General features: G+C 38.8%; 1 protein-coding gene across 1 annotated transcript in view; it reads left to right on the plus strand.

Moving 5' to 3' along the window:
• Tpr (translocated promoter region, nuclear basket protein) overlaps positions 1-24,794 on the plus strand; it is a 57,885-nt gene that overhangs the window by 32,866 nt on the left and 225 nt on the right. Inside the window, exons 29-51 of the mRNA XM_006979944.4 lie at positions 462-599; positions 702-833; positions 2,061-2,191; positions 3,277-3,487; positions 4,753-4,896; positions 5,059-5,257; positions 6,190-6,395; positions 6,551-6,612; positions 7,361-7,569; positions 9,017-9,289; positions 10,008-10,156; positions 10,733-10,816; positions 13,336-13,530; positions 14,592-14,723; positions 14,964-15,054; positions 16,224-16,408; positions 17,618-17,686; positions 17,767-17,861; positions 19,292-19,398; positions 20,912-21,007; positions 21,127-21,283; positions 22,120-22,238; positions 24,214-24,309. Coding sequence (XP_006980006.1) covers positions 462-599; positions 702-833; positions 2,061-2,191; positions 3,277-3,487; positions 4,753-4,896; positions 5,059-5,257; positions 6,190-6,395; positions 6,551-6,612; positions 7,361-7,569; positions 9,017-9,289; positions 10,008-10,156; positions 10,733-10,816; positions 13,336-13,530; positions 14,592-14,723; positions 14,964-15,054; positions 16,224-16,408; positions 17,618-17,686; positions 17,767-17,861; positions 19,292-19,398; positions 20,912-21,007; positions 21,127-21,283; positions 22,120-22,238; positions 24,214-24,309 — 3,280 coding nt within the window. The remainder of the gene's footprint in view (positions 1-461; positions 600-701; positions 834-2,060; positions 2,192-3,276; positions 3,488-4,752; positions 4,897-5,058; positions 5,258-6,189; positions 6,396-6,550; positions 6,613-7,360; positions 7,570-9,016; positions 9,290-10,007; positions 10,157-10,732; positions 10,817-13,335; positions 13,531-14,591; positions 14,724-14,963; positions 15,055-16,223; positions 16,409-17,617; positions 17,687-17,766; positions 17,862-19,291; positions 19,399-20,911; positions 21,008-21,126; positions 21,284-22,119; positions 22,239-24,213; positions 24,310-24,794) is intronic.

Consider the following 24,794-nt stretch of genomic DNA (forward strand, 5'->3'; position numbering starts at 1 on the left):
TTAATACGATGGTGTGGTGTACATATTTCAATTTTCCAAATTCTGCAAAGTGAAACACGTCCATCTGCCAGATTTCATTCCTCTGAGTACCCTTTGGGTTACATCCTGCTGGTAATAGCGCTTGATTGTAGAAGGAACAAGTAGGACATTTCTTTACTATTTGGCTTGTTGCCAGGTTATGGAAAAATCCTTTTTTAAACCTTTACTATTGACATGATGTTTTTTATGAAATTCTGAGGCCTCCAGCACATTTCCTATCAATAATTTATCAATCTCATCATTGCCTTGTGCTAGAGGGCCTGGCCGACCAGTATGGGATCGAGAGTCCTTCTAGAATAAAATTTCATAGTCCTTCTAGAATAGATTGAAACTACTGTTATTATTTGGGAAGTTGGAAACTGGTAGGAAAAAGATAGCTCTTTGAATTTGTCTGTTGACCTCTGTGTCTGTGTCTATTTTAGGTGACTGCAAAAACAATGGCTCAACATGAAGAACTGATGAAGAAAACTGAAACCATGAATGTAGTCATGGAGACCAATAAGATGCTCAGAGAAGAAAAGGAAAGGCTCGAACAGAACCTGCAGCAAATGCAAGCGAAGGTTTGTGTCTTACCAGTCAAGAGTAGAAGCTTTTACTATTTGTAATGTAAATGAATTTAACATTGGCTATAAAAAAAAAACTCAACTTGAGACTGTTTTCAGGTGAGGAAACTGGAGTTAGATATTTTACCTTTACAAGAAGCCAATGCTGAGCTAAGTGAGAAAAGCGGTATGCTGCAGGCAGAGAAGAAGCTACTAGAAGAAGATGTCAAGCGTTGGAAGGCACGCAACCAGGTAAATACAGTTAGTCATTGACTACCATAGAAATGGTTTTAAATAATACAGTAAAACTGAGAGATGGAAAAATAGTTAGGACACTGGTGAAAATTGCAGTTATCAGTAGAAGCCTAATACACACACACACACACACACACACACACACACACACACAAGTATATGGCATGTTACAGCTCACTTTTTTTTTAATTTCACTTATGCTTTATATATTATTTAAAGCTTTTGTCATTCTAAGTGGCTAAGCTTTAGTTGTATTTCTGAAATACTTTTATGTGTGAAAATACATGTATTTTTTTTATTGAGGCACATGTAGAAAACTTGTTCACTAGGCCTTTGGGGATAAGATCATATAGCATAGTACATTTAGTAAGAAGTCTGCCTTTGTAAATACCGGTTATGTGGCATGTGACTTACATGTGAGTTTCTTAACTGCTCTGGACTATAGTTTTCCTCATTTGCAAAATGTGGATGTTCAAGCATTGTTCTGGTGACAGAAAATAAATAGGAAATGTAGTTTCTCTGATACCCAGAAAATACTGGTCAATGGTAACCATTTAGTGATAAGGAAATAGTATTTTAGAATTTCAGAGCATTTTTCTGCTCATTTTGCCCTTACTAGACAGGCAGTGAGAAAAGTCATGAAAGGAAGTTGAGCTACCCAGACCTAGGAGCATTTTTGTTATGTTGGCCTAACTTTCATGGTTAGTGGAATAAGTTGCATTTAGAATGGTCTCACATGTTTAGACCATAAAACATATATTTTTCTTTATAAATGTTACTTCAGTGAAATTAGGTATATAATATTAAAAGCTTTTCTAGATGACTAATTACCATCAGGCCTAAAGACTCAGTGGGAACTGACTTTCATAAGTTGGCTTCTGACTTCCACATGTATGTCATGGCATGTACACAAACACATACACTGACACACATGTGCACGCACACACAATAAAAACTAAAATGTTAAAAGAACTTTAAGATTTACTGACGTCCATTCACCGCTCTGGAAACATGATGAACAGTTGATGACGTTTGGTGTTTTCTTGCCCTCCTGTCTTGGCTGGATTTTACTGTCCTGACTAGAGCTTTGAACCTACAGTTGGGTACTTGATTACTCTGCATGCAGTGTGCGTAATAGAAGTAATTAGATATTTTGCTATTTTATTATAGTACTTTTTGTTTGTAAAACTTGGCAAAGCAAAGTATGCATTTCTATTATTCTAGCATCTGGTAAATCAACAGAAAGATCCAGATACAGAAGAATATCGAAAGCTTCTTTCTGAAAAGGAAATTCACACTAAGAGAATTCAGCAGCTAAATGAAGAAGTTGGAAGACTTAAGGCTGAAATTGCAAGGTATTAGGAATAAAAGTTTAAAAATGTATGTTATAGAGGATTTTTCTTTTCCCATGAGACATCCTAAGTGTGACCCAGGGTGGGCTTGAACTCAGTGTTACCCTCCCAAGGGCTGGGATTACAGGTGTGTACACCACAACTGGCTCTAATGAGAATTCAAGTTTATTTCAACTCTTTATATGATCCTAAAGTGCTTCCTGGGTAGTAGGAAGTAGTAGAACCCTTCCATGTGGTTCTTTGCCTCTTTCTCTGGTGAGTCAGGCTACCACCATTTAAACCTTTGTGAAGTTTTTCCCTTGATTATTTAAAAGCTACATGTTGTAACTCTAAAACTAATTTCTTTTCTTAAAAAAATATAATCAGTAATTTATAGTTCATCTTTTTGTTTTTCTGTTAATAGTCTCGTTTTGTAAATCTGTAAAGTGGGTTTTTTTGGTGGGGGTGTAGATTGAATTTGTGCTTGCCCTGTCTCTTTCAGAACACTTTATAGCTTACAAGTTTCTGTCTTGTATTTACTCTATTCCTTTTTTTTTTTTTTTTTTTTTTTTTTTAAGATTTATTTATTTATTATGTATACAAGAGAGGGTGCCAGATCTCATTACAGATGGTTGTTAGCCACCATGTGGTTGCTGGGAATTGAACTCATGACCTCTGGAAGAGCAGTCAGTGCTCTTAACCTCTGAGCCATCTCTCCAGCCCGTATTTACTCTATTCCAATAGAACTAAAGTTCAAAACGTTTGACTGGCCAGGCAGTGGTGGCACATGCCTTTAATCCCAGCACTTGGGAGGCAGAGCCAGGCGGATCTCTGTGAGTTCGAGGCCAGCCTGGTCTACAAAGCAAGTTCCAGGAAAGGCGCAAAACTACACAGAGAAACCCTGTCTTGAAAAACAAAACAGAAAGTTTGTACCTGGACAGAGTTGGTAGTAGCTGCTGCTCTGAGTTGAGATTGTCTCATGTGAAAGTTCAGTTGCAACATGGCATATAGGAGGGCAGACTGCATAGAGCACCGCCTAGTGTGCATCCAGGAGAGCATGTGACAAAAACCCAGTCAGTAAAGTTCCTCTTCTTCTGTTTTTTTCAAAGATCAAATGCATCCTTGACTAACAACCAGAATTTAATCCAGAGTCTGAAGGAAGATTTAAACAAAGTGCGAACTGAAAAGGAAAACATTCAGAAAGATTTAGATGCCAAAATAATTGATATACAGGAAAAAGTCAAAACGATCACTCAAGTCAAGAAGATCGGACGCAGGTACAAGACTCAGTACGAAGAGCTGAAGGCGCAGCAGGATAAGGTATTTGTAAGAAATGTGTTTCCCCCAGAGTTAAACTCGTAGATGTTTATGGTTACCATTTACTGTAGAAATAGAAGCCTAACGTTGGTATTGACCTTCTTCTCACTTGATATCCCAAGCTAGCCTGCAACTGCTGAGCCTCCTGCCACAGCTCCTTGAGTACTGGGACTACAGGTGTGCACTATCACACCCAGCCAGAGATACTTATATAATGATCACAAGTACATTATACAGTGACCACAAATTATTATAAGTGCTGATTGGTTTTGTTTGTTTGTTTGTCCTTCGAGACAGAGTCTCTTCTGTGTAGCCCTAACTGTCCTATAACTCTTTGTAGACAAGACTGGCCTTGAACTCACAGAGATCTGCCTACCACTGCCTTCCAAGTGCTGGGATTAAAGGTGTGCACTACCACGCCCAGCCTTATTTTTCATATTTCTAATACTATTTCTTTGCAAAACTGATTTCAGAGCTGTATCAGTTACCTTTTCTCGTTCTTGTGACCCAATAGCATCATATTTAGGGGATACAGTCCCCCACTGCTGGGGAGGCATGACCCAGTGGCTCCATGGCAGGAAAATGTGCCTGCTGCATGAAGCAGAGAAGGGGGAGGAGTTCCGGCTCACAGCACTTTCCTCCTTTATCCCTTTTTATTCAGTCTAGGGTGCCAACCATAGAACAGGGTGTGCTTCCTGCTCCCAGTTCCTCCTTTCTGAAAAAGCCCTCTCAGATTCTCCCAAATTGTGGGCACATCAATTAAGGTGTTCATTACCATAATCAAGTTGATAGTCCAAAATTTACCATCACAGTAGCTCGTTGTTAATTCAAGTTAATGAATATGAACAAGCTACTAGCTTTTACAACTAAGAAGGTTTTGTATCACTTTAAACAAGTTGTGTATGATAACTATTAACATTTTTTAATCCTTTTTCTGTTTGTTAGCACTTCAATGTGCTTTTCTTGTTGCGGAAAACAAGTTTCCAAAGAAGGTGTATCATTTGCCTATGCTCTTAGGTCACTGTGCCGTTTGACTTATCATTAGGGGCTGAGTTCAGGGCCAGAAGTGCATCTACAGTGCATCATCTTTAACAGCTATGTGTATGAGGACCATAACTAATTTTCTTGTTTTGAACATTAAAATTGTTCTGTTGAAATTCACTTTTAAGTGCTCTTATAAGTCCTTTTGTACAGTTGGGGTTGTCTCTTTAAACTTGTAGCAGCAGAATCACTAGGTAACAATGTGTTATTACTACTCATCATCTTAGGCCATGGAGACTTCCACTCAGTCTTCTGGAGACCATCAGGAGCAGCACATCTCTGTCCAGGAAATGCAGGAGCTCAAAGATACCCTCAACCAATCTGAAACAAAGACAAAGTCACTGGAGGGTCAAGTGGAGACACTGCAGAAGGTACGATTGTGGGGGCGGTGGACGGCCAATGTCCCCAATTCTCTCTGTAAAGAACGATATGTTTAAACACTGACACTCCTTACCATGAAGACTTCAAGACTTTATAAGACACATACTTTGTACTGATTTGATTGAGCTGCATATTCCTTTTTCCTTGAAAAGACATTATCAGAAAAAGAGACAGAAGCAAGAACTCTCCAGGAGCAGACTGCGCAGCTTCAGTCTGAACTGACCCGCCTTCGTCAGGACCTTCAGGATAGAACCACCCAGGAGGAGCAGCTCCGGCAGCAAATAACGGAGAAGGATGAAAAAACAAGGAAGGCAATTGTAGCCGCAAAGTCAAAAATTGCACACCTGGCTGGTAAGTTCATGTAGATGCTACAATTTGAATGGCACACTGGAACCTGATTATGCAGTACAGACAAAGTTAAATGCTAAAGAGAAGGCAATATTGTAAATTTGTTTGTTTGAATTTGTCAGATTTACTTAACTTTAATTTTTTTAAGATTTATTTTTTATTTTATATGTATAATTGTGTGTATGTGTATGTGTGTACCACCTGTGTGCCTGGTGCCCACAGAAGGCAATGGAGGGTGTTAGATACACTGGCACTCGAGTGACATATGGTTGTAAGCCACCAGGTGGATATTGGGAACCGAATGTGGCTCCTCTGGAAGAGCAGCCAGTGCTCTTAACTAAACCATCTCTCCAGCCCCAGAAAATTTAATGATGTGTTTGCTGTATTTATGAAGCATGCTGGTAATTAATTGGCTTGGGTTACTGCTCCCCTTTTTTAATTTTATTTATTTTGTTTGTTTGTTTTTTGAGACAGGGTTCCTCTGTGTAACAGCCCTGGCGGTCCTGGTACTTGCTCTGTAGACCAGGCTGGCCTCGAACTCACAGAGGTCTGCCTGCCTCTACCTCCCAAGTGCTCGGATTAAAGGTGTGCTCAACCACGCCTTGCTTCAGTAATGTTTTTTAATATATACTATGTAGACTGTGTGATGTGAATTTTATTATTCTTAGTAATAAATTTAATATACATATATATGCAAGCTCCTACTAAAGTTAATTTATATTAGTTTAAATTTTTTGATGTTTTAGGATAATTTATGTATTTTTTCTGAAGTAAGTATATATAATAAACATGGGTATGTTTAGACATTTACTCATTGAGATAGGTAGTATATCAAAACTAATACGTAGTATAGTACAGAATCTAATACTGATTGTACATGTCATGTAAGTGCAGAATGTTTCTGATGTTTAATTTTAATTATGTGTTTATTTTAGGTGTAAAAGATCAATTAACTAAAGAAAATGAAGAGCTTAAACAAAGGAATGGGGCTTTAGATCAACAGAAAGATGAACTGGATGTCCGGATGACTGCTCTTAAGTCCCAGTATGAAGGCCGGATTAGTCGCTTAGAGAGAGAGCTCAGAGAGCATCAAGAGAGACAACTTGAGCAGAGAGATGAGCCTCAGGAACCCACTAATAAGGTGACCAGGAGGTGCTGCTTACTTAGGAGCCTGTGTTAGAGAGAATGTGGGCTAGCGTCCCAAGTCCACAGATGGTTGATGATAGTTATGTGACGTCTGTTCGGTGGACTTGAGGGCCGGGGAAGCACAGAAGTCAATGCTTTTCCTCTTTACAGGCTCCAGAACAGCAGAGACAGATCACACTGAAAACCACTCCAGCTTCCGGGGAAAGAGGAATGTGAGTCTTTGTTCTTCTTCTATAGTCTGTCTTTAAAGTTCAGAGAAGATTGTCATGTACCTGTCAACTCTCGTTTGCAGTATGCTTTCATTCCTAAGTGGGAAGCTTCAGTGACCAGAAACACCTTGCAGCTTAGTTTGTGATCCGCTTCTGAGATAAGCTCCTACACACTCCCTGTGAAGTTTCATAACAAATATAAAAGTCTAGGCTAGGTCTGGAGAGATGGCTCAGCAGTTAAGAGCACTGGCTACTCTTCCAGAGGATGATGGTTCGATTCCCACCTCCTGCATATCTAGTTCCATGGGATCCAGCAATTCTAGCCCTTATGGACACCAGGCACACCCGTGCTCCATAGACATTCACACAGGCATGATCTGAGCTGAGGCTTAGAATCAGTAACTCAACATCTGGGTATTTTTTCCCTTATTGCCAGATTATACCACTGTGGACTATTCCCTATAGCTTTTAATGCTTAAATTCAAAACCTTTTTACTAAAAGTTTTCAAATTTTATGGCTGAAAAATAAAAAGCTATATTCAGTCTTTAAACTACCTATTTTAAACCTACCAAGTCTGTTCAAAACAGTGTTCAGAAAAATAGTAAGATTTGAACCATATTAAGGTTATACCTGCTGAACACTGATTTTTAAAAGTACATGCCTTGATTTTCATAGAACATACATATTTTACAAGGGATCTTCAACCTAAGTTTTATGACTACGTTATTCTTGGATTTTCCTTCCATTAAGTGCCAGCACATCAGACCCACCGACAGCCAATATCAAGCCAACTCCTGTTGTTTCTACTCCAAGTAAAGTGACAGCAGCAGCCATGGCTGGGAATAAGTCAACGCCCAGGGCAAGTATCCGCCCAATGGTTACACCTGCAACTGTCACAAACCCAACCACTACCCCAACGGCAACTGTCATGCCCACCACCCAGGTGGAGTCCCAGGAAGGTGAGTGGAATAATGCATCTGTTGATCTCACTGCTTGTACAGATGGATTTTGAGAGGGTGAGAGTAGCTAACTGTAAGGAAGGATAAATGGAGCATACAAAATTTAAGTCAGCCATCATAATAAAAGTAGTTAATATTTGAAGTATGTGCTCCCTAGGATACTTGTGCTTGATTTTTTTCCCCAGTAATAAGAATCAAACTCAGGCAAGCAATCTTTACTAACCCATATTCTCGGACCTACTTATTTGCTTATCTTTGATGCCAAGCTGGTCTCTGAACTCATGATCCTTCTGGCTTATTGCCTCAAGTAGCTGGAATTACAGGCATGGGCCATCATGGCTGTCCAAGATACTGTAAACCCAGTAAATTTCTTCCTTCTCTTCTGCTTTGCTTTGTTTTTAAGCTGATGAAGAGGGAAAATATATTCCTAGATACATGCTTTGCTTTCTGGAACCAGATGTTCACTTCTAGTGGCTAAGAAACATGCTATGAAACCCACTTTGAAAAACCATAGTATAAAATTGCACTTTCAAACCAGATATCACTCTTTGACTGAAATTACCTGTACTTCCTGATGCTGTCTTCACTGTGTCCCAATTGCACTTATAATGATTACTGCACCTGATTTGATTTTACACTTATCATTTTAACATACTAGATTGAGAGTCTCAATTTATTATTCAATCTCTTTCCTTGGTCCCAAAATAGATGGCCAATAAAAGGTTTGCAAGATCTTAAACTGCCTTGAAGTAATAGAATTGAGTTAATTTTCCTAAGTATTTAGAAATCTCATCAGTCAGAAGCAGAGGTAGGCAGACATCTGAGTCCAAGGCCAACCAAAGTTCTGTAGTGAGACTACGTCCCCAAGCAGTATATGATGTAAACGCTCTGAAAATAAAGACTATATCCTTTCAGCTCCATTCCATAAAAGATTATCAGATAGATTACCAATTAAACTATGTTCTTTAGGGATGAGGAAGCTTGTTTTGTTGGGTTTTTTTTGGGGGGGGGGGCTTAGGATCAAACCCAGGGCCTTACACGTGTTGTACAAGCACTGAACCATTCAGCTCTTTCCCTATTCCCAGTCCTCATGATGGTAGTGTGAGACCAGTTCAAAGCCAATGATGCTTAGGAAAAGATTTCTGACCATTTTCAGCTTCCTCATACTAATTTCATCTGGTCATAATTTTATTGGATCAATAGATAGAAGAACAATTTCAAATATACATTTAATTTAGCCAGCGGATTATTATGTGTTACTGTATAGTCACAAAGGCAGTACAATACAGAATACATAACTTTTTCCCATAGGATTTTTGTGTAGTAAATGGTAATACACATACAAAAACTAGGGAATACATTGTATGCCAAAGGATAGGGTAAGTAATGACTCAGCTTCGGTAAGGGCAGAAAGGCTTACTTCCCGAATATTTAATTATTTTTTCAGCTATGCAGTCCGAAGGGCCAGTGGAACACGTTCCAGTGTTTGGAAGTGCGAGTGGATCTGTTCGTTCTACTAGTCCTAATGTTCAGCCCTCCATTTCTCAGCCCATCCTAACTGTACAGCAGCAAACACAGGCTACAGCTTTTGTGCAACCCACTCAACAGAGTCACCCTCAGATTGAACCCACGAATCAAGAGATGTCCCCAAACATAGTTGAGGTGGTACAGAGTTCACCAGTTGAGCGGCCATCTACTTCCACAGCAGTATTTGGCACTGGTGAGATTTACTTTTAATATATTTTTTAATTATTTTATTTTATATTTGTATTTTGTCTGTGTATGTCTGTGCACCATGTGTGTGCCTGGTGTCCACAGAGGTCAAAGGAGGGCATCATACCCCTGGAACCAGAGTGACAGACAGTTGTGAGCTCCCATGTGGGTGTTGGGGAGCAAACCTAGGTTCTCTTAAAGAACAACCAGTGTTCTTCATTTGGTTTTAATCATATTAGACCAATAGATACAAGAACAGTTTCAAATATGCATTTGATTTAGCCAAAAAAGTTACATTTATTGTAATAATTTAAGTTATTAGAAAAGTCACAATGTATATTATATCTAAGAAATACTTTTAACATTCATATTGTACTGTTAGATTTCAGTCAGTTTTTGTCATTAAGTAAAAGTTTTTCTTATCCCCCAGGTATTTTGGGCTGTGTTTAGAGGTGAAAAATAAGCCAACATACTATATGTAACTTAACGTGAATCCTGAAAACTAAAAATGTTCATTTTATACATAGTATAGTCTTCCTTTTTTAAGGAGTTCTGGGTTTGATAGAAAGTACTGTGTAAACTTTGTAAATAGCAATTATCAGTACAGTCACAATGAATCCGATGTATTACACAGGTTTGCTAATTTAAGACTATTTCTAGTATTATCTTTGTCTGAATGATGTTGCCATGCTCTGATTTGAGGTTTAAATTGTGTGGTCTGAAAGTTTCAGCGACCCCCAGCTCCTCCTTGCCAAAGCGCACCCGGGAGGAGGAGGAGGACAGCACCATGGAAGCAGCGGACCAGGTCTCCGATGACACGGTGGAGATGCCTCTCCCGAAGAAGCTGAAGACAGTCACCCCCGTGGGGACCGAGGTCTGTACCATCCCTCCTCTGTGTGTCATCACTGCCTCCGCAGAGCTGAGGGTTAGCTGTCAGTCCTGACCAATGGCAAGTTCACTTCGGGGGAGCATACTGTATTATCTGAGCAATTCTTGAACTGTAAAGCTCTCCTGATGATGGAGGTATTTTGCCATTAACAGTTGTCTTACAGTCTTTGCATATATATTTTTTTCATGAGTTTCTTCCCATTTTCATAAAAAGCAGAAACACAAATTAAATTCTACTTTTATGAGGAAGTTTTCTCATTGACATTCTGCATTCTTACTTGCCATGTGTTTCTAAGATTAAGGTTAGCCAAAATTAGGTTTCTTTTCAGTGATAGACTGTGATGAATTAGGTTGTATATCAAACAGTAACAGTACTAAGTGTTACTTGTATGTATTAATTAATGCTCATAAGTCTTATACTTTGAAAAGGTATGTTGAGTATATTTTGATATAAATAACCTTTCTGGCATAGCTTCATAGAATTGTAGATTTAAGTATTTATAGAAAAACTGCCAGTTTCATCGCCCACTTGGGCAATAAGAAATCACCTGTTGTGATTTAGGAAGAAGTTATGGCAGAAGAAAGTACTGATGGAGAGGTGGAAACTCAAGTTTATAATCAGGATTCTCAAGATTCCATTGGAGAGGTGAGTAGAAACATTTAACTAAAATTACTAAAAATAAATTGATAATAGAGTTGACTTTGACCTTCTGAAACACTTTGGATTTTTAAGTTGTTTCGTTTTTGAGGCAGGCTTTCACTATGGCTAGCCTCAAACTCAGACAGTCTAGCTTCAGCCTTCCAAGTGCTGGAATTACAGGCAGGTACTGCCATGTGTGGCAGATTGCACTTTAAAACTGTTTATAATTTTGTTGTTGTTGTTGTTGGAGACAGGGTTTCTCTGTAAATCAGGCTGGCCTCAAACTCAGAGATCTGCCTGCCTCTGGCTCCCAAGCGCTGGGATTAAGGAAGTATGGCCACCACATCCAGCAAAACTGGTCTTCCATTTTTGAGATATCCTAGAACCAGTGCAATTTCTATATTGTTTTGCTTCTGTAAGTATGCTGTGCAAAAACCGACATGTAAGAATGCTTCTGTTCGTATGCAGTAAAAAGTTTTCCAAGCAAGGTGCTATTTCCAGTAAGTATTGTTCTACCACTAGGTTCCTGCCTAGCTCCACCTGTTAGAAGCATGTTTTTAACTCCCAATTGCTCTGCTTGTGAGAAAATGATTACATTGTAAGGATTGTAGGGCGTCTAAACTCGGTCTTGCCCTCAAGAGGAGAATCCATGTCATTAATATTAACATAGAGTAATCCTTCACTTACTACTATAGTGTTAGTCAAAGAAACTTGTGTTTATTAACTCATAATTGTTAGAACACAACCCTACTTTATATGTAAGAACTAATGCCAAGATAAGTTAGTGTGGACTTGGGAATTGAACCCACACTGTAGTTCCCACTTGAACTTAAGGTATACTCGTAAGCTTGAAAGAGTACTTTCTCTGGATAAACTTTCAGGATCATGTTACTGTGAAATTAAAAAATTGAAGCTAGCTGTTAATAATATAAACTGCAAGTTTAGTTTATGAGATGCATTAATGTTCTAAATTAATCACTTTTCTTTGATTTACGAATTTAAAACGAAGCCTATGTTATATATAATATATAACACTGTAAATGGTATCTCATGTGTTTTGGACTATGATATTTAAAGAAACTAGAAATATAAAATAAAGTGTAGGTTTCTATTTTATTGCCAGCCTTAGTTAAATCAACCTCAGATCTATGAAAAGCTGTTTCTTAAGAGTGTCAAATTGTTTTGATTCAAACATACCATTAACTTCTCATTAAGTATTGCTTTTTCTTATATAAGCAAGTCACTTTGGGAACACTTTCAATTACACTAAAACTTACTGAATTTTTTCCCAATATGGTATATGTAATTTTTCATAAATTTCTTTAGTTCATAGATGTTATTGATGACTAACATGAGAAATAGATTTTTACGGAGTATGTAAGCAAAAGGATACATTTTAAAATAAATGTCAGAAATTTTTGTTAATACAAGTTTATTTCGGTAGGGAACAAAACGTGGAAAAAAAATTGAGCAAAGAATTATTTTAGTATCTGGCATATCTTAGTATCCCTTATCCTAAATACTTAGTGCCAACAGCATTTCCTGCAGACTGGAGTATTTGTCTCGAGACCAGCTGAGAGAGAGCACCCACCACGTTGGATCACTGTCCTGTCACTTCTCAATGCCATTTATGGTTCTTCATGTGTAGAGGGAGGCTGTAGTTGTCACGAGGAGCTGTGGCTTGAGCATGTCATGTGCTAACACTTTGGACGCCTTGGCTTACTTACTGGGCAGAGTCCTCCCAGCCTCTCCCCAGTTCTATCCTGCTCATTTTTAGAGGATGGTCTGAGAACAAGTTGTTCTTCAGAGTGCAGAGCTTTGACTTACACCAGTGTTGACAACATTAAGACTGATAGGCATAACCGTCCATAGCTGCTTTTCATGTTTAGTTTCTATACATTGTAATTAAAATGTAATTGCAGCACTCTCCCCGCCCCTTTCCTTCCTTCAGCCCCTCCCAAGTCTCCTCACTCCACTCCTTCCGTGTGCCCCCTCCACTCTTAAACTGATAGCCTCTTCTTCCCCAGTTATCATTATTACACTATGGATGTATGGATGTATGTAGGCAGGCATGTACAAATATCTAAATACAACCTGAGTCCCGTGTGTGTGTGTGTGTGTGTGTGTGTGTGTGTGTGTGTGTGTAGCTTCAGGGATTTTGTGTATATTGAACAACCAGTTGTGGGTTCATCCTAGGATGAGCTAACTCTCCCTCTCAATAGTCATCAGTTACCTGTCCCATATGTGTGACCCCATGAGATATTCTTTTATTTATTTACTTACTTATTTATTGCTGTATGTGTCTGCTCCATAACTCCCTCCCACTCTACCCACACTTCCTTCAAGTGTTAGGCCAGTGCTCAGAAAGCTTCAGGTTCAGCTTTTCAGGTTGGGGATAGTCAAGTTATATAATATTCAGTGTATTGGGTGGTAAAGTTGGTTTTTGAAACAATAGAAGTTTACTTTCTTCATTATGGGTCCAGATTGTTTCTAGTTTGGGTAAAACATCTTTCTAACTTTTCAAGGGAGTCACCCAGGGAGATTATACACCTATGGAAGACAGTGAAGAAACTTCACAGTCTCTACAAATCGATCTTGGACCCCTTCAGTCAGATCAGCAAACTCCTTCTTCTCAGGATGGTCAAGGCAAAGGAGATGATGTAATTGTAATTGACAGTGACGATGAAGATGATGATGAAGAAAATGATGGAGAACATGAAGTGAGTTTAGTATTGACAAGTTCCAGGGTTCATCAGCTTTCTTCCTGCTCTCATTTTTTAAACTCCCCTTCCAGTGCTGGGGCTCCATCCCATCGCATTGTGCATGTTGGCCTTGAGCTCTGGACCTTCTTCCCTCTACCCGAGTGCCGGTGTCAGTCACAGTGCTTTAAGTCTTTGGTGCTTCTAAAATGTCAGCTAGCGAGTTCTCATTCCCAGTCAGTCTCACTCGATCACCGAGTTTTTCTTTTATACTGATTAGTTCAGGTATACTGTGATATGTATTAAAAATAATCAAAGAGCAAGCCGTGGGATGATCTGTTTTTAAACTTTTTGTTTACCTTGTTTTGGGGAATTATTTTGTTACTTACTGGGAGAAGGATTTCGGTGTAAAGCCCAGGCCTGCTAGAACTGCCCCAGATTCCCCTGTTTCAGTCTCCCGAGTGCTGGGATTGTAGGAACCCATGGCCTGCCAGCTGGTTTGTTTCCAATTTCATCTGTGGTCTTAGTAAAAAATGAATGGCTGGAGAGCTAATGATACATGCCGTCGTTTCTGGAGATAAAAAGAAGAAATGGGAGTTGGTAGTTGTTTTGTTTATTTTTTTTTCTCTTGGCACCCTGTACCCATTTCCAAAGTAATCCAAAATTAGTTCATCACCCATATCAGGTGAGTTTTAGGTAGAATTTGGTATTTTTTTCACTTTGGGATTTAATTCCGTATTGGTGTTTCTTTAGATTCTTTTGTTAATAAAGCATGTTTTTAAAACTAGCATGTTTTGATTTTCTTTAATTCTACTCACATTTGGATATAAAGTGAACCACCTGACACCTGGTAGATAGCTATTACTTTTGCAGATCGCATGGAAACATGTCAGAGTTGATCACTGTTTAACTAATTTCATAAAATGTTATAGTTTTTTTCTCCTTGCTGCAAAACTAAATAAACCCATACAACTCCTGAAACACTCCGATACCCTAATCAATAATAAGTCATTTAAAGAGGTGTTAGGATGTGCAAAGTGGGTGGGCCTGCACTTGATTCACACTTGGCCTTTTCCCTCTAGGATTATGAAGAAGATGAAGATGATGATGACGATGATGAAGACGACACGGGGATGGGAGATGAGGGTGAAGATAGTAATGAAGGCACTGGTAGTGCAGATGGTAATGATGGATATGAAGCTGATGATGCTGAGGTAACTGGTTAGAGGTGTGACTGTCTCCTTAAAAGCTGTGCTTAGAAAGCTTGCTGTTTCCTGTGATAGGGAAAAGCCTGTGTTACCAGGATAATAAAAGTCTTTATACCGTTGGAGTTTTGTTTGTTTGGCTTGCTTGGTTTGGTTCTCCTCCGGTTTGTTTGCTTATAATCATGTGGTGTGGCTTTGTTCTTAAGGCTGTTCATTTGATTTGCTTCAGCCGTTACATTTTGTTCTTAGGGTGGTGATGGGACTGATCCAGGTACGGAAACGGAAGAAAGTATGGGCGGAGCTGAAAGTAACCAGAGAGCTGCTGATTCCCAAAACAGTGGTAAGATCATTGGTCTTGAGTAGAATACTTCTGGTAATCGTTTCTGAACTAACCTTAGATGTAATCCGACTCAAGTAAATTGGTAATAGGATAGGGTCTTACTAGCAATCTTCTACCCTCGTGACCTGTCTATTAGATGTCATTATTATACTGTCTGCTCCATCATTGAACTCACATTGGGCTCACAGTAACTCCACTTCCAGGAGAATCTGATACCCTCTTCCAGCCTCCATGGATACCAGGAATGCATGTGGTGCACAGACATACATGCAGGCAAAAAACTCACACACGAAATAAAAATAGTTTCTCTTCGTTAAGTTACTACTCCTGTGACTATCTTTACTTGTCCCGAGTCCTTAAACCAAGTTTAAGTTAGTAATCTGAACCACAGAGACGTAAAATGATTTAAATACTTTATAAATAACCAAATGTCAAGACAAGGTTCTGATTCTAGATCAGATACAAACTTAATTCTCTGGTATCCTATTTTTCTGTAGTGGAAGACAGCAGATCTAGACACCTGAGTGAGTAACAATTGAAGTTTAGGAGAATAAAAGTGTAAACATATCACTAGGTGAGGCCTTTCCTTAGTCATCTTGATTGATTGACATGCTGTTTATCTAGAGTTAAGTAATTTGTACACTTACTAAGAATAATCCTGGGCTGGAGAGATGATTAAGAGTGATTAAGGGCATGTACTGCTCTTCCAGTGAACCTGAGTTTGGTTTTTATATTAGGTGGCATACAGCCACCTGTAACTCATGCTCCAGGGGATCCAGTGCTCTCTTCTAGCTGCCATAGGCACATACACCGAACATACATACACACATATGCACACTTAAACACTTAAACATTAGAAAAAATAGCAAAGCCCAAATTTAGTAAATATTTGCTGTATCATATGTTGAGTTTTAAAGAGAATGTACTTACTTGCATGTTGTTTGCTCTGTTAACGATCCTGAGTGAGGCATAAGAGAGGTACATGTCTGTAATCCCAGCCCTTGGGAGATAGGGGGACCAGGAGTTAAAGGCCAGCTACTACATAGCAAGTTTGAAGACAGCCTGGACTGAGACCCTGTCTCAAATCCTTCAAGAAAAACAACTCAGAGACAAAGGCTCCGGGACTTGTTACTGTGGCCGGTTTCCCAACAGAAATCTTTCTTCCATAGGTGAGGGGAGTACAAGTGCAGCAGAGTCGTCTTTCTCTCAGGAGGCTGCTCGAGAACAGCAGCCCACATCAGCATCGGAGAGACAGACCCCTCGAGCACCCCAGTCACCAAGGCGCCCACCACATCCTCTTCCCCCACGCCTGACCATTCACGCTCCACCTCAGGAGTTGGGACCACCAGTTCAGGTATTAAAAGACGACAGCTTCTGAAAAAGGCACCCTTTAAAATGTGACTTTCCATTAGACAGACTCCTTCCTTCCGTCCTTCCTTCCTTCCTTTCTTTCTTCCTTCCTTCCTTCCAGATGGTACATGAATTTTTAATGTTTTAGCATGCTGTAAGATTTTATAAGTTTACATTCACAAATGAATTGACACATGGAAACATGGCTTGCTAAAAATTTTATATATATATGTATGTATATGTATAAAAGTGATTATAGTCAGAGGAAATAAATTTCTGGTTGCTATTATAGGCTTATAATTTCTTTCTTAGATTTTAATTAATGTGAAATGATTTTTGCCAGCTCAGTAACATTTGTTTTGAACATTTCTTCCTATAAAGTGCATAGATTTTTTTTAAATTATTGTTCTACTTTTTTTCACATGTGTAATTAAACATTTCCACTTAGTTAATTAATAACCCATAATTAATATCTGTTGAGCATGGAGTAGATTTGCCTGTGTCTCAGTCAAAAGCTCTTGCAGAATATGGCAGGGAACACACAAAGGTTCCATTAAGTTAGCCTGGGTTTTACTCCTGACATGGGGAGTGTATTAAGAACCATTATATATAAATAGAGCTAAAATAAGAGGAGTGGAAATCGGGTGTATACCTTTAATCACAGCACTCAGGAGGCAGAGGCAGGCAGATCTCTGTGAGTTCAAGGCCACCCTGGTCTACAAAGCGAGTTCCAGGACAGCCAGAACTACACAGAGAAACCTTTCTCGACCACCACCCCACACCCAAAAAAAAGGTAGTGGAAATTACTTCATATTTGAAAATACAAAGCCTAAAGGGATCATTTGTGGGTATCACAAATCATTCAGTCTGTCAATTGAAGATTTGTCTTAACTGTGGAGTAATAAGTCAGTTCTGTATAAGCTACAATGGAAAACCTCACTTGTTAATACTTAATCAAAGAGACAGGGACTAAGTGTATGTACATGTCCAAATTAAATATTATTAGGGTGCCTTTTGGTTCATAAATACCTTTGTTAATATAATTTAAAATGTATCACTGATATTTGTAATAGATAAATAGTAGCAATTTAGAAATGTCCTGTTAATTACAAACCTTCTCCAGTTAGTTATTTCATTGCCAGATTAATATGTCTTTGGTGTTTGTTTTATTGCCTAATTCTTTAAAACAAATGTAATTCCTTCTCTAACACAGAGAATTCAGATGACCCGGAGGCAGTCTGTAGGGCGTGGACTTCAGTTGACTCCAGGAATAGGTGGTATGGTTAGTATCTAGCCATCATGTGTGCATTGAATCTACACATACATGGTTAGGCCTGTTAAGTCCTGCATTCTTTGTTTCAGCAACAACACTTTTTTGATGATGAAGACAGGACAGTTCCGAGTACCCCAACTCTTGTGGTGCCACATCGCACTGATGGGTTTGCTGAAGCTATTCAGTAAGTTGATGAAATGGGAATGTGTGGAGACGCATCAGCTTCTTTCTGTTTACCTCATAAATTGATTGTTTTTTTGATGCGTTATTTGTAGAGTCCTACCCTGCTGTCCACTGATCTGCACATGGAATAGGAGGATAATGAGGAAGTTTATATAGGGTGAATAAAATACATCTACTAAGAGAGTGTGGCAGAGCTTAAGAATGTGGTTTCTACAATCGGGATGCTTGTGTTTGAAACCTGTCTCTAGGGTTTCCTCCCAAGAGCAGATTCCTCGCTGTCCCTTCTGAGTAACTTCATTTACTGATAATGGTTCAGTTTGTGCTTACATGTTTACATACTCCCTAACGCAGTGGATGCCCTATAGGGGCTGGTGGAAGGGTTTGTCATTGCAGGGGTCGTGGTAGAGAGTACATTGTGAAAGCTTAGAGTAACCAGCTGTCACCTAACTGTCTAGGGGAGTGACAGTGTAAGTGATCTTTGTTAACAGAAATGAAGTAATTATTCCAACAGTTAATAAGGGGGGGCATTAATTGAATCTTACAATTCCTAATGATTACTAAACATTTCTGTGCATTATTTAAGCCTTATAGCTGTGAGGATAGATGTTATTGTTGCCTGTGAGGACTACCTTAATACATTCCACTCCACAGACCCCAGGGTCACCAATTTAAGCACCAGTTCTCCAGCATGAACCTTTCATGAAGAAATTTAAAGTTGAAATGGCTTTGAACCTCTTGATATTTGGGGCCAAATAAACAGCCTGGAAATTAGAAGTGTACTAGGGGAGTGCTCAAGGTTCCTAGAGCAGCTGTATGGAGAAGGTTTGAAAACCAACCTGAAGGAAAGGCCTTAACTAAACGTATACTTTGGAGTAGAAGTGAAAATTAACTAGATAATCACAGAGGTATAACCCATAAGCACTTGTAATTATGGGTGGCTGGAAAAGAGAGGGAAAGAAATGAGGCTGTTTTATGTCCTGAATAGGCAATGGGATATACATGATACTATTGTAGGATACAGGCAGAAAGCAATTAGTCTAGTCATCTAACGCGAGGGCTTTTCTAAATCTTAGAGCTAGATGTTTAACCTGCAGTAGGCCAGGGAGTAATTGATTTATATTACTAAACAGTGAAAACTATAGTCAGAAACAAAACGCTTGTTCGCTTGCTTGCTTCTTGTTGCATGTATCTGTGTTTCAAACAAGTTCAAAAACATTAGCATAGTCCAGGGAAGCTAAAAGTTAAATAAATCAAAGTATTCATATTACTAAATTTAATGATATTTTTGCCAGATATCCTTTATTGACACAATTTTCATTGTTTCCCTGCTTATTGACGTGCCTCTTTAAAAAAAAAAAAAAAAAAGTCTTTTTTTCATGGTTTAAACAAGCAGCATTAAATTTACCATCAAATTAATTTTTGTCCATTTAGTTCCCCACAGGTTGCTGGTGTTCCTAGATTCCGGTTTGGGCCACCTGAAGATATGCCACAGACAAGTTCCAGCCACTCTGATCTTGGCCAACTTGCTTCTCAAGGAGGTAAAATAGCAAATAAGCCTGTGATTTCTTAAATTCATGTATGAGGTATAAGTTAGTATGCTGTGACTTTAAGTTGCTATAATATAATCCCTGCCCTGATTTACATAAAGCTACCGATGTGGCTCTTATTAAGCATTGCCTTTTCTAATCTCATCAGTGAAGTTCTAGTTCCCTTAGCCTAAAAACTGGTTTTATATTTGTATATTGTCTTAATTACTGTTCTATTGCTGTAGTGAAACATTGTGACCAAGACAACTTACAAAAAGGATTTAAGTGGGGACACTTGCTTACAGTTTCAGAGAATTTGTCCCTTATCATCATGTCAGAGAGCATGATGGCGTCGGACACAGTGCTGGAAAAGTAGCTGAGAGCTTTACATCCTGATCTGCAAGCAGGGAGAGAGGGCCCTGAGCTTGGCGTGGGCTGTTGAAACCTCAAAGCCCGCCCTAGTGACACACCTCCCACAAGGCCGTACCCTCCAGCAAGGCGGTGCCTCCTGATCCTCCTCAGACAGTTCAGCTGGCTAGAGACCAAGCCTTCAAACAGGGGCCTGTAGGAGCCATTCTCATTCAAAGTACCACATAGATCTTCAAAGATAGATGTTGAACCAATAAATAGACTAATAATTAACCAGCTCTTTTAAGTTTGGGAGTGCAGTGTGTTTTTTGTTTACAACTTGAGAGTTGTGGCAAACCTAATTAAATATATAACTAATTAGACTTTCCCTATTAATATTTGTTTTCAAAATAAAGTATGAGCTATAAAATAAAATGACGGGCTGGAGAGACGGCTCCTTGGTTAAGAGCACTGTCAGAGGTCCTGAGTTCAATTCCCAGCAACCACATGGTAGCTCACAACCATCTCTAGTGAGATCTGATGCCCTCTTCTGGCATACAGCAAACTTGCAGAAAGAACACTGTTTACATAATAAATAAAATAAATCTAAAAAAAAAAAATACAAAAATAAAATGACCCCAAAATTAAGTAGTAGAGGTAGATGATACCTGTTAGGTGAATTATAGTGCTTGTGGAATTAATTACCATTTAGTCCACTAGTGAAATTCAGCATATTTCTGGGAAACTGTCTGGCATTTTGCAAGTGAATAGAGAAGGCTAGTAGCCACTAACTCACTTTATAACCATAGGGAAAGTTAAGTGTCACTAGAAGATTACTAACCTTGGCAGTTAGGTGAGGACTAGATCTCAACCGAGTACTTGTTCAGAATTGGACACTCCATAAAATTAGCTTGTTTTAAACTCTTAGCAAAAGTACCTTTTTGTGTGTGTGATTAGTATGTTCTAATATGAATAAAAGAGACATTTTTGCTAATTATTTGGAGGTACTTTAATTAGTGTTAAAGAGTTTAAAAGAAGTCTTGAATATGTACTTAGCTTGATTTTTGCCTGATGGAGCAACTAAATTATGAGTTTCATAAGCTTATACACTTGGTGCTAATCCTTTGCTTTGGCATTTTTATGTTCTTTTAGTCACTCACTGATACATTGTCTCTAGGTTTGGGAATGTATGAAACACCCCTCTTCCTGGCTCATGAGGAAGAGTCTGGTGGCCGCAGTGTTCCCACTACACCTCTCCAAGTAGCAGCTCCAGGTTGGTGCCAAACAAATGAGGACATTTTGTTTCATTGGTGACATAGAACCCCATAGAATCTGTTCTGGCTCAAAATTAATGAACCACAGAGGTAACTGTTTATTCTCTTTCTTTCTAAGTGACTGTGTTTACTGAGAGTACCACCTCTGATGCTTCAGAACATGCCTCTCAGTCTGTTCCGATGGTGACAACGTCCACAGGCACTTTATCCACGACAAACGACACAGCAGCAGGTGACGATGGAGACGAAGTGTTTGTGGAGGCAGAGTCTGAAGGGTATGATTTTATTGTATAGTTATTGTTTGTTGTCATAATTGTTTGCTTTAGCAAGCAAATATGTCAGTCTGTTTTCAGTGGTATCCTGCTCTGTGGATAAGCCCAAGACTATATTTGGGAAAGCTACCTTGCATTCAGAATCTAGCCAGCTTCAGAATTTAGGGTTACTATGAGAGATGATTTTAAAAAACTTTTTTTTTTTTTAAGATTTATGTATTTATTTATTTATTTATTTATTTATTTATTTATTTATTTATTTATTTATTTATTTATTTATTGTATATACAGCATGTATGACTGCAGGCCAGAAGAGGGCACCAGATCTCATTACAGATGGTTGTGAGCCACCTTGTGGTTGCTGGGAATTGAACTCAGGACCTCTGGAACAGCAGACAGTGCTCTTAACCTCTGAGCCATCTCTCGAGCCCCTTAAAAAGCATTTTTGAAAACTTTTTCATTCTAAGGAAACAGAAATAATTTGCTAAAAGGAGCCCATGGAGAGTTAAGTTTCAAACTAGAATCTAATTCTTGTAAAGTGGGAAGTTTGTACTTTTTTAATGGTCAGAAACTTTGCTGATAGAACACATTTTCTGCTTAGAGCTGAAGGACTCAATTTTCTTTGATAATACTTCATAAGCCAGGTCTACTGGGGTATAATAATAAGGTAAAAAGCAAGTCTGTTTGTATTCTTTAACATTGGTACTTAATTTGGGGGAGGTTATAAGTTCCACTGAGAATATTAGCTGTTACTAATTATATACCGAATAGATCAAAAAGGATTTGGGATACATTCTCGAATCAGTTTTAGGTTTTCTAATCAACATTTATTTTCTTAGTATTAGTTCAGAGGCAGGCCTAGAGATTGACAGCCAGCAGGAAGAGGAACCTGTGCAAGCATCTGATGAATCTGATCTCCCCTCGACCAGCCAGGACCCTCCTTCCAGCTCTTCTGTGGGTAAGGACTGTGCCCATGTAGCGTGCATTCATTGCCCTTGTCTGCAGAGATACTTACCAGAGACGTATCTCTCATGTCCACACTCCTGACTTTTAAAACACATTGTTTAATTTTATCATTAATAGGAACTTACATTATTATTACAAGGCTATTCTGGCGTTGATAATCAGAAGCATGGAGAAGGTAGATCCACACAGAGTAGTTCACTTACATTTTATCCAGATAAATGGTGTCAGCACAGGTCCTATAAAATATCTGGGTTTCTTAACTGTGCTGCTTACATTCTGGTTTCTTCTCAGATGAAGGAATTGTTCGCTATCTAAAGGTGCTACTTGAATTGGAGGGGGTGGTTGTACTGGGAAGGAATCGAAGGAGTGTTCTCCCAGCTCTCCTCCTGTTTGAACCAGAGCAGCTTTGATTGGAGGGTTGGAAGGTGGGACTCCATTTACTTCAAAACCGTGTTTGAAACTTACTAATGTAAAGAGTTGTCTTCAAGTTTTTTAATTTAATTTTGGAAAGATTATGTCTTCCTATAATAAAAGTTACTTCTATGGGCTTTTTTTTTTTTTTTTAAATAATGGCATCTTTTGAGTATTGACAATGTTTCAGGCTATCCTCATACTGTTCTCACAACAACCCTATTTGGTAGGGATCCATTCCCATATTTTAAATATGAGGACTAAGGCTTAGAAACGTTAAATTACTTCACAAAGTCATGTAGCTAATAAACTATAAGCCAGGATGCAAGGTTGGCTTACAATCACATAATTTTGCGGTCCCAAAATTTCTTCCTGTCCCTCTTGGTTGTTTTCCTGACATGTCAACCAATGGCTTACGTCTCTAGGTTCAACTCCTGTATTAGTATTTTGGCAGCTAGCGTCTTTATATGTCCACATTTCATACTCATAGTCAGAATTGCAAAAAAAAAAAATTATGTATGTAACTCTCAGTTTTATGTACAAAAGGATCAGAAATTAAGTATAATTATTAGTCCTGTTGAGATTCTCTGAGAATTATCTTTCCTCAATAGTAGAAGTAATACTAGTTACTAAAGTAGCCCTTGTGTGAGAAAATGTGGTGGGTTGTTACTGGAAAATAGACTGTCTTTAATATTAATTTCCTTCTCCGTCTGGGTACTCATTCAGCAAAGTTGAATGTCTGCCATAGGGAATTTCACAGGAAGTGTGGCCAAGAAACTGACATTTGGAAAGGGATCAAAGCTCTGCAGTTGTATAAAGTCCCAGAAGCCATTGGGTTGTGTCTGGGCCATTGGGCCATTCAGTCAGCAAGGAGGTCATTGTGCCTGGAGCAGACTGAGGACTGAGACTGGGGAGCCTGTGAGAGGAGTGGGGAGGAAGAGTCGGGTAGACCTCCGCAGTTGTTCGTAATTGTCCTTCGTAGTTCACAGTTGAAATCCTTCACACGGGTGAAGGGAACGCTGCAGTTGCTTTGACCGTGGTGTAGAGAGAGACCAACATTTCATAATGCACAGAACCAGCCAAACCTGGAAGCTGTTGTATGCGAATGACAGTGACTTGGACTGTCATAGATGTGTGGTTGTGCTGAGTTTCTTTACATCTGAGCTGGCAGGATTTGCTAATGATTAGATCTCAGGTATTAGCCAAAACTACAAGTCAGATATGTTACAGTAGTCTGTCTTCTCTGGGACCTGATTCTTTGTTACCATAATATGCCCTGCCCCAGGAACTGTGTGTATGTATACCTGAGTAATTGACTAAATAAACTCCAATGTTTTTTTCTCCAGGTAGATTTTTTGATGCTGTGTTTCAGTTTTGTTTTGTTTTTTTTTTCACTTTCTACTGTACCGTGTTTGTGTGTGTTTGTGTGATTGTTTAGTTTCCTTCCCTCATAAGAGCACACTTAAGCAGGCGCATCTGAGTCTGTGGGTTGACCTAGTAACTGGAGCTGCTTTGCTGGTTAACTCGCTTTCCTTCTATCTTAATGCTTTCTTTAGATACTAGCAGTAGTCAGCCAAAGCCTTTCAGACGAGTAAGACTTCAGACAACATTGAGACAAGGCGTCCGTGGTCGTCAGTTTAACAGACAGAGAGGTGAGTTCCAGACATACCAATTACCTGATATGTGAATAATAACATGTGCAACAAGTTTCTAAAGGAAATCATAAGGATTGATTCATATTACATGATGATATTGTAATACTTAACAACCAGAAAGCTTCTTTTAGGCGGTTTACTTGTCATAGTTATAAAATGAATGTGTTCTTACATACAATTGGTACCTTTTATTTCATTGGATCCAAAGAAGATTTGGAGGATCTAAAGTGTGAGCATGCTGTGTATTCAATGTACTAGCTCTACCTGCATTCTTAGGATGTTAGGTACTTTTTTGTGCAATAAAAGTTTTGTAGCTGTTGTAGCTAGTAAAGGAATACAAGATTTTAGTATTTCCATGTTTTCTAATGTAACTCATTAGACTGTATTTACATCATAAAACTAGTGATGTTTTAACAACTGTTAGTCAACATGGGGAATATCTTTTAATATCTATAATATTAGATATTTCTACTGAACATGAT

This window comes from Peromyscus maniculatus, chromosome 11, assembly GCF_049852395.1.
Source record: "Peromyscus maniculatus bairdii isolate BWxNUB_F1_BW_parent chromosome 11, HU_Pman_BW_mat_3.1, whole genome shotgun sequence".
In the NCBI taxonomy this organism is placed as follows: Eukaryota; Metazoa; Chordata; class Mammalia; order Rodentia; family Cricetidae; genus Peromyscus; species Peromyscus maniculatus.